This window comes from Ascaphus truei, chromosome 1 (assembly GCF_040206685.1).
Source record: "Ascaphus truei isolate aAscTru1 chromosome 1, aAscTru1.hap1, whole genome shotgun sequence".
Taxonomy (NCBI): Eukaryota; Metazoa; Chordata; class Amphibia; order Anura; family Ascaphidae; genus Ascaphus; species Ascaphus truei.
The window spans coordinates 16502688-16512397 of NC_134483.1; the positions used below are offsets into that span (position 1 = coordinate 16502688).

The 9710-nt window shown below is 46.4% G+C and overlaps 1 protein-coding gene across 2 annotated transcripts in view; it reads left to right on the forward strand.

Annotated features, from left to right (window-relative positions):
* The window catches only part of LOC142479229 (uncharacterized), a 47462-nt gene extending 38970 nt beyond the window's left edge, over positions 1-8492 (forward strand). The window contains exon 5 of one of the 2 annotated variants that reach the window (XM_075582564.1): positions 5534-8492. In XM_075582564.1, coding sequence (XP_075438679.1) covers positions 5534-5744 — 211 coding nt within the window. In that variant the 3' untranslated portion in view covers positions 5745-8492. The remainder of the gene's footprint in view (positions 1-5533) is intronic. The other variant, XM_075582556.1, reaches the window with a different exon arrangement.
* The last annotated feature ends 1218 nt before the right edge of the window (positions 8493-9710 follow it).

Sequence of the window (9710 nt, forward strand, 5' to 3'; positions counted from 1 at the left end):
GACCTCCAAAAAAAAAGGTAACAAAGGATCTGGATGGGTTAAGATGGGTGCTGAGGTGAATGCCGTCTTTATTCTCTCGAAAGCCTGGAGAGCCTTCTCAGTCCACCTTGTAGGATCAGCTCCCTTCTGTGTGAGTGCCGTGATGGGTGCTACTACCGATGAGAATCCCTGAATGAACCTCCGGTAGTAGTTAGCGAAACCGAGGAACCTTTGGATGGCCTTGAGGGAGAGGGGACAGGGCCATTCGAGTACCACCTTGACCTTGGTAGGATCCATAGCAAGACCGGTATCCGATATGATGTAGCCGAGAAAAGAGGTGGATGTTTGATGGAAATGGCATTTCTCGAGCTTGGCATACAAATGGTTCTCTCTTAAACGCTGCAGGACTTGTTTGACATGCATCATATGTTCCGGCATGGATCTGGAAAAAATTAATATATCGTCCAGGTATACAATAACATGGTGGTCCAGAAGGTCTCTGAAAATGTCGTTGACAAAGTCTTGGAAGACTGCAGGAGCATTACACAATCCAAATGGCATGACCAGGTACTTGTAATGCCCGTCGCGAGTATTGAATGCTGTCTTCCATTCGTCTCCTTCTCTGATTCTAACCAGATTATAGGCTCCTCTGAGGTCCAGTTTGGTGAAGATCCTGGCTCCCTGGAGTTTGTCGAACAATTCGGCTATCAACGGGAGGGGGTAGCGGCTTTTTATGGTGAGTTTGTTGAGACCCCGGTAATCAATGCAGGGTCTGAGGGTTCCGTCCTTTTTCTTGACGAAAAAAAATCCTGCCCCCGCAGGTGATGACGATTTCTTGATGAACCCCCTCTGGAGATTCTCCTGAATATATGTTCTCATGGCCTGGGTCTCAGGAATAGATAGTGGGTATGACCCTCCTCTGGGAGGTATGGCCCCGGGTAGAAGATCGATAGGACAGTCGTACGTCCGATGTGGCGGAAGTACCTCTGCTTGACGTTTGTCAAAGACATCGCGGAAATCTTCGTATATCCCCGGCAGCTGTACCCTGTCAGGATCCGTGACCTCCATTCCTGCCACTGCCTTAGGAGCAGACATGCAATGTTCCAAGCAAAAAGAACTCCAACGAACTGGCGTGGCCTCTGTCCAGTCAATGACAGGATTGTGGATCCGGAGCCATGGAAGTCCCAGAATGATGTTCGAGGAGGGGGTGTGAATGACATCAAAGGTTATAGTCTCGGAGTGAAAGTCGCTAGTCATGATGTTAAGGGGTATGGTTTGTAAGGAAATGATCGTGGGCTGCAAGGGTCGTCCGTCAATGGCTTCAAGACCTACCGGTCGATCTTTGGGTACCAACGGTATTTTATTCTTGAAGGCGAACCTTTGGTCCACGAAGTTTCCTCCTGACCCCGAATCCAGAAAGGCCTGTGTCTGTACTGTGAAGGTCTCACCGGATATGGAGATAGGTAGATAAAACCTCGTAGAGGGTTGAGGAGGGGGAAGAGTTGCAGTACCCAGCGTGATCCTCCTTATACTCACTGGGCTTTGGCATTTCCCGGCTTCAGTGGACAGTTGAATACCAGGTGGCCGTTATTGCCACAGTAGAGGCATAGTCCCGCTCGTCTTCTTCGTTGCCTCTCGATAGGCGAAAGGCTAGTCCCTCCCAGCTGCATGGGTTCATCTAGGACAGGAGTTGTGGAGAGTAGAGGCCCTATGGTAGACAGAGAGGACGATTGTATACCTCGGGGGTGTTTGTTTCTCTCCATCCTTCTTTCTTGGAGGCGCTGGTCCATCCGGATGCACAGATCTATCAGGTTCTCAAGTCCAGCGGGACGATCCAGAGCTGCTAATTCATCCTTCAACCGTTCGGACAGGCCCTGCCAGAAGACTGCAGATAGAGCCACATCGTTCCAGCCGGTCTCGGCCGCCACCGTCCGGAAGTCCAGGGCATAACGAGCCACAGTACGGTCTCCCTGAGAAATATTAAGCAGAGTGGATGCAGCCGTAACCTTACGTCCTGGAGTGTCAAACACCCTTCTAAATTCGGTGACGAAGAGAGTAAGGTCAGAGGTCAAATCTGGGCGTTGCTCCCAGATAGGAGAAGCCCATGCCAGGGCGGCGTCCGTCAGCAGGGAGATTATGTATGCGACCTTAGTACGTGAAACCGGAAAGTGAGAGGGCATTAGTTCAAACTGTATGAAACACTGGTTCAGAAACCCCCGACAACCGCTGGGATCCCCTGCATAACGGTTGGGCGCAGGTAGTCGTGGTTCGGAGGTAGGTGTGATAAGTGCAGGAGTGGCTGCGAGTGGAACGGGGTTGGTGGTAGATACAGTTAAACGTCTAACTTGTTCAGTCAGGGTATCCACGTCTTGTTTAAGTTGGGAAACTAGTTGTTCCTTTAGTGTAAATGAGCCGGTAAGTTGCCAGAAGCATTCCTCATGGGTGTCTAAGCGTCGGGCCACCTCAGCGGCGTCCATGTTTGTTGGGCTGAGCATATTGTCACGCTGCGCTCACCACAAACAGGACGGAAGACCGCGGGGCTGAGGTGGGGTATGTATAGGCACCGACCCACAACCACGCAGTCCTGTCCGGAATGCGTAGTCCTAGTCGTATCGCGTCGTAGGGTTGGAGAGGTCAGGGTAGTCAGGGTACTTGCCGTGTTCCAGGGTTGGAGAGTCCGGGTAGGTAGAGTTTCGTAGCCAAGGTCCTGGGTAATAGAAGGTAGAGTAGTCGAGTAACGAAGCCGGAGTCAAAGTGCTGGAGAGTGTAGAAATCCAATTAACAGGCAGGGTCAAACAGGTCAGACAGGTTCAAGACAAAACTAAACAGCAGCGGTGAGCACAATGCATAAACAGGAGTTTATGCTCAGCAATGAAGGACAGGCAGAAGCAGGTATATATGTGGGAAGGGTCCAATTACCTTGCAGGGGTGTGTACTGGTCCACCAATGGTGTCAGAGAGATACTGATCAAAAACAGCTTGCAATTAGGCTTTCCTGATGCTAGGTCTGGCTGCCGGGCAACCCGCGCGTGCGCGATGCGCGTCGCGACGTGATGACGTCATGCGTTTCACTCAGCAAGTCTCCGCCTGTGGGAGGCTCCAGCAGCTCCCTCACGTTCTCCTGCTTCCTGGTTGCCAAGCAACCCGTGCGCGTGCGCGCTGCGTCTCGCAGTGCTCCGCCATCACGCCGCTGCGCCTGCACTGCCCTGGCAGTGCGTGGGCGCATGACTCTGCCCCGTGGTGCTTCCCTGAGTCGGTCTCCGCGCGGATCAGAGGCAAGTGTGACAGCAGGGCGGCACCAACTGAAAAGTTTACGATAGTGATCCCATTACCAGCTGAAATCATTCAGATTTACACACATCTCTGCTGCTCCCAGCTCTGAACATGGATACCTTTGTCATGTCTGCCACACTGACCTTGTAAGCTGGTCATTCCCCCAGCACTGTAACATACTGCAGAAGACTTCTCAACAATGGGGGTTCCTCTAAATATGTTAGGTAGGGCCCAGTTTGATGAACAGCAGTTATTGGTGAGGGCTGGCTGTATTTTGGGGGTTCAATTTTCCGTCAACGGAAATGGGCGAAGCTGTCAAGCCACAATACTTTTGCAAATGGAGAAGGCAACAAAACTGGGTCATGTTTGCATAATGGGGGATTTTAATTATCCAGACATAGACTGGGGCAATGAGATTAGCGTTGCACAAAAGGAAACAGGTTTCTTGGGGGTGCTTAAAGACAATTACATGACCCAAATTATTGAGGAACCAACCAGGAGAGGGGCAATACTGGATTTGGTCATATCAAACAATGTAGAAGTAATAACAAATATTCAAGTCCGGGAACTTTTGGGAAACAGTGATCATAACATGGTCTCATTTTGAATAAATTATCAAAAACCCTATTACAGTACATGGGTTCAACAACGACTTAACATTTTAGAAAGGCAGATTTTAATAGACTGCCCTATCGGAGGCGGATCCAAATTCGCAGCAAAAAAAAAATCACACATCTACTGTATATTTCTGGGCCCAAAAGCAGCTTTTTACCAGTAAAAATCAATGGAAAACTATGCGATGCTCATGCTAAAATTGAGCGAGACGAACACCAAATAAGTGACCCGTTTCTGGGTCCACTCGCTAATAGTATTTACTAAACCCTGTTATCTTCGTGTTGGTTTGACATGATATCATGAATTTATAGCCTCCTGGCAGAGGTCACGCTAAAAAGGACAAAACTAGTATATTCCACGCTGCCCGTTTTTACATTTTATCTTTCCTGAACCGGAGGGTTCCCTGGAGCTGCTCCATGGTCCCCCGGCATCTGGCGACCTTTGGTTCCCATGCTCGGGCACCAGACATAAAATGTGCTAAGCAGACACATGGTGTGGGCAGAACTCGGCCCAGCAGCCCATAGAAAAGCCGCTGTGTCGTCAGGAGGTGACGGGGCAGCTTTCTCTTGGTTACCCTTTGGCCATGTTGGTAGTTTTTTGTGTGTCAAAACCAGCACACACACCAACTACACAAATCTCTGAAACCGGGGGAGTCCCATGACGTCCGTGGACCATAAATCAGCTCGGGTATGATTTTAAAATATATATATATATATGTAGCCCTGGTAAGAAATGGGGTTATTGTTCTATCCTCCTCCTGGTATAATCCCTGGTAAGGGCAGGTTGCCAGGAGTTATCATGGGTTTCCCCCACTCCAAGCACTTGCCCTGAATGGTGGAGTTAGGTCACCTGACCCGGTGTCAAGGCAAGAGACACAGGGGCGGTGCCTGCTGAGATCATAAAGAGCAGCGCACTTCCTATTTATAGGTCAGAAGTGACACAAGTCAGAAGTGTGTGTTAGAGTGCGTGTTAGAGGAGTGATCAGCTCATGAGTAGAGCTGATATAGCTAGTAAGTTATAGGTGGACCAAATACCTCTCAACCTGCTTAGGGGGTGAGGGAAGAGCTAGCCCCACTCTGGATGCCCTTTGGTCCAGAGTGGCGGCAGGGAACATCACAAGGGAGAACAGTTAGTGGATCAACTGTACCTGTCGGCTGCGGCTGCTGCTGCTGCCCAAGAGAATAAAGAGACTGCTGCTGTTAAAGAGAACCTTGTGTGAGACTGGAATCTCTCATCCCTGTGGGGAATCTCTGTGGTAAGGATTCCACCCCGCATTCCTGTGGCTTACTATAGATGGAGGCGCTGCACCATTGAACAAGAATGAAGGCATCCACCTTCATATATATATAGCCCCTGTATCCCCCCCCCAATCGCAGATCGGGCCCCCTAAGGTGTTCTGGGGTCTGGCTATATGTCTCTGTGTGGTGCATACCTGCTGGCAACAGGAGGGCCTGAGTCTCCCGCGATGACATGGGGGACAACAGGAACAGGTTACTGGGGTGGATGCCTTCATTCTTGTTCAATGGTGCAGCGCCTCCATCTATAGTAAGCCCCAGGCTATGCGGGGTGGAATCCTTCACACAGAAATTCCCCTGTGGTATAAATATATATATATATATATGGGAAACTGCTGCTTTTAATAATTACTATTTTTTTCCACCTTGCAGGAAAAGGAAGCTGCTTTCCGCATTGCCCAGGTATACCAAGTCCGTTCATAAAGTCGGTTCTTCATATGAGCGATCTCCTCTGACAGACAAAGAAGACATTCTCCAGAACGCAGGTCAAGCTCCCCACTCCCCCTCCCTGAGACATGGAGAGATCCTCATTGAATGGAAAGATGGCACTGTTACACCTCTGTTTGATCACCAACCAAACTAATCGGCATCCAAGCAGTGGTCAACTAACCTCACACATTCAGGACCCTACAGTGCGTGTTATTTCCCATACCCAGGCATTCTAGGATTTGGAGTCTTGCTGTTTTAGATCTGAAGAACCACACTCATGATGTTGATGGGAACAATGTCATGTTGTGTTCTGCCCATCAGTGAGTGATATGGAGAGTTGCTTTTAGAGCAATTAAATAAATGACTTGGCTCAGAAGTATAATGGGATCTAGTGTGTAGCTAGTGCTGTTTTCTTTCTCTTAGTAAAAATAAAATGGTAATGGTTCTTTAAACGATACTATGTTTGAAGCACGGGGGTCTCTGGAGCGGAACTGGATTGATTTCCTATCCGGAAACTCCTGCTTCCCGGAATACTTATCTCGGATGTGGCTTCCTATTGGCCTGCGTGCTGCGGCGCCTTTCAACGGAAGAGATAGCAGCGGCCCGTTTACATGGAAGTATCTCAGGGAGCCGGGGGTGTTCCCTGTAGCGGACATTAACACAGTTCAGCTCCGGAGACCCTTTGCTTCCTACCTGAGGGGGGAGGGGGGCTTTGTTTGTTTTCAAAGGTCTAGGTGCTTTAAAGCTTCCACGTCTGAGATGATAACATCTGTGGCCAAGAGATTAGCTGTAAGAGACTCAAACAAGTTTCATACATTTGGGACAAATGCAAATTGACACAAACAACATATTTGCCCTGTGTCATGGAGCCCATTGCATCATCCTGATATGGGTCCCTCTAAAAATCCTACAATGCTTACAGGAGTTGGTAATGCCAAAACAAGGCTGGTTAAAACTATATAGACAGCCTTGCACCTGGCCACAGGATGGTTCCACGCATAACAAAATATACAAATTAATAAGGCAAACACAAAAAATTGTAGTAATAACCAAAGATAAATGCATTACAGGGGCAAACTCCTGGCCCACAGTTTTCATGCCTGATAGGAAACATACTGTCATGGTGAAAGAGGACACGTTTGCCTTGTGCCAGTGATGTCAGAAATAGGTAGAGGTGCCATGGGTCTCGGTCAATATATGTTAACCCATTCAATGCCAGAGGGACCTGCAACACATTGCTGTGCAACTAAAAAAATTATACAAAAACCTATATATAGATATACAAAACGAATGTGTCGTGTGCTGATATTCAGCTCAACTGAGTTCTATTTCGGACTTTCCGTTTACCCGTTTATATGTTGGAACATCATAAGGAAGGTCTCTCTGGGTAGGGGCAAATTAATTTAGTAATAATTAAGAAAGAACTGTGAATTCCCTGCCCATTATTGCCCATGCTGGAGGGTTGGAACCCACCCATTATTTGCAAGGAGATTACTACCAGTACAGGCTACATTTGCCTCAATTACTTGTTAATGATAACATGTGTTGGCAGCTGCCACTGGTTAACATTTATGAGCATTCCTGGGCACCTAATGGCCATTATTTGAAAAAAAATCCAGTCAGGAGATGGGTGCAAAGGCTTTTTTAAATAAAAACGTTTATTCAGACATAAACCGACGTTTTGGCCTCTCACAGGCATCCTTTCTCAAGGCAGAAGCTGCGGTTTATGGCTGAAGAACAGGGTGTTTTGTTTTTTTTAAAGAAAGTCAGTTGCACCCATCTTTCCATTAGATTTTGTACAAGTATTTACCGGGACGTCTGAGAGGCTGCCCCCATGATGAGAGTACCAGCCAGATAAACCTAAGGACTTTGCAAGTACAGTATTATGGGGAAAAGCCCAGTTTCTGAATATTCCAAACCGTTCGCCCATAATATCAATTACGATAATATGTTTAAGTGCACATACTATCGAGACTCATTTCTGCAGAGCCTTTGCATTACAAATGCAAGACCAGCCGTACTGTACTGTACCTCGCACACTCAGCGCCATCGCTGACAATATTATACTGCTAACTGTACTGCTACTGAGTGGCACTTACTGCTAATACTTTAATTACTGACGCCCACAGCACGTTGGTTTAACATTGGTCTCAACGTCTCTTTCCTTACAGTAAAAATGTAGCATTAACCTTTTAGTCATTTATTCCCAAGAGCTTTGATGCTTTGCTTAAACCATTCCCTACCAAAAGGGTCATGTATCATATTGCATTAAACATCCCTTTGGTTTTTTTTTTATGCCTGAACATTTTTCCCTATTTAGGAGCTTCTCACCATTATATAAAATGACTAATTTTTAGCAGCTGCAAGTAGACCTCTTTACAGAACTAACCCCGTATACGAAACTGTAAATATATATGCGCTACCAGTCTGCACAAATCCGACATAGCGGAATATGATCGATCTCGTCTCTGTCATCGGACGTTGATGAGTAGATATGTTGTCCTTCGCTGCCCGAGAGGACCACAACGAATTCCATCAGACACCAAGCACTGGAAGATACCACGCAGCCCATTCAATTGAAGGGGCTATAAGGCGTCTTATAAAATAGAACCACTTAGTAGATATGGGCCTATATGTCTACTTTGCCCGACCTATTAATTAAATGCTATCAACTGCACATTTTTGGAAACATTTTGGGGATGAAAGGGCTGTTTTAGGATACATGTATTACTTATGTATTGTTTTGGCATTGTACTAAAGGGGTAGAACGGTAGAGTTGCCTAATAAAGATGCTGTACTAAACCCGAACCAACATGAAGAAGTGTTTTATTTTATTTTTTCCAAGAGGCATTATCATGATCCTATTCTATTTCTAAGCCATCCTGCGTATTAATATCATATTCCAAAAGCATCCTACATTTATTTATTTATAAAATATTTTACCAGGAAGTAATACATTGAGAGTTACCTCTCGTTTTCAAGTATGTCCTGGGCACAGAGTAAAACAAATAATACATGGTTACAAGTACAGTTACATAAATGAACATGGTATACATTATATACAAGACATTGTGTGCACAGTTAAAGAAAATATATATTATGAGCGTATGAAACAGTTACAGACCAGGTTAAAATGTGAGACAGTCTTAGATTTAAAAGAACTTAAACTGGTGGTGGATGTGAGAGTCTCTGGTAGGTTGTTCCAGTTTTGGGGTGCACGGAAGGAGAAGGAGGAACGTCCGGATACTTTGTTGAGCCTTGGGATCATGAATAGTCTTTTGGAGTCTGATCTCAGGTGATATGTGCTGCAAGTGGTAGGGGTGAGGAGCTTGTTCAGGTAGCTGGGTAGCTTGCCCATGAAGAATTTAAAGGCAAGACAGGAAAGGTGAACTTTGCGCCTAGACTCTAGTGTTGACCAATCTAGTTCTTTGAGCATTTCGCAGTGATGTGTGTTGTAGTTGCATTGGAGAACAAAACGACAAATTGAATTGTAGAAGGTGTCAAGTTTGCTAAGGTGGGTTTGAGGAGCCGAGCCATATACTATGTCTCCATAGTCAATAATTGGCATTAGCATCTGCTGTGCGATACGCTTTCTGACCAGGAGACTTAGGGAGGATTTGTTCCTGTAAAGTACCCCTAGTTTGGCATAGGTCTTGGTTGTCAGGGTATCAATGTGCATCCCGAATGTTAAGTGGGAGTCAAACCATAAGCCCAGGTATTTAAAACTAGTGACAGGTGTTAGGGTGGTGTTAGCGTTGGTTCTAATCAGGAGCTCAGTCACTGGGAGCTTTACAAATTTAGTCTTGGTCCCAAATACCATTGTTACAGTCTTGTCAGTGTTTAAAAACAGTTTGTTTTGAAAAATCCAGTTTTGGAGTTTCAAAAAGTCAGACTGAAGTATGTGTTGAAGGTCAGAGAGGCTATGGCTGTGTGCATATAGGATTGTGTCATCTGCATACATGTGTATTGAGGCTTCCTTACAAGCTGTGGGAAGATCATTAATGAACACTGAGAAGAGTAGGGGCCCCAGAACAGAGCCTTGCGGGACACCACAGGTGATATCCAGGGGGTTGGAGTTAGAGCCTGAGATGGACACACGTTGGGATCTTCCTGATAGGTA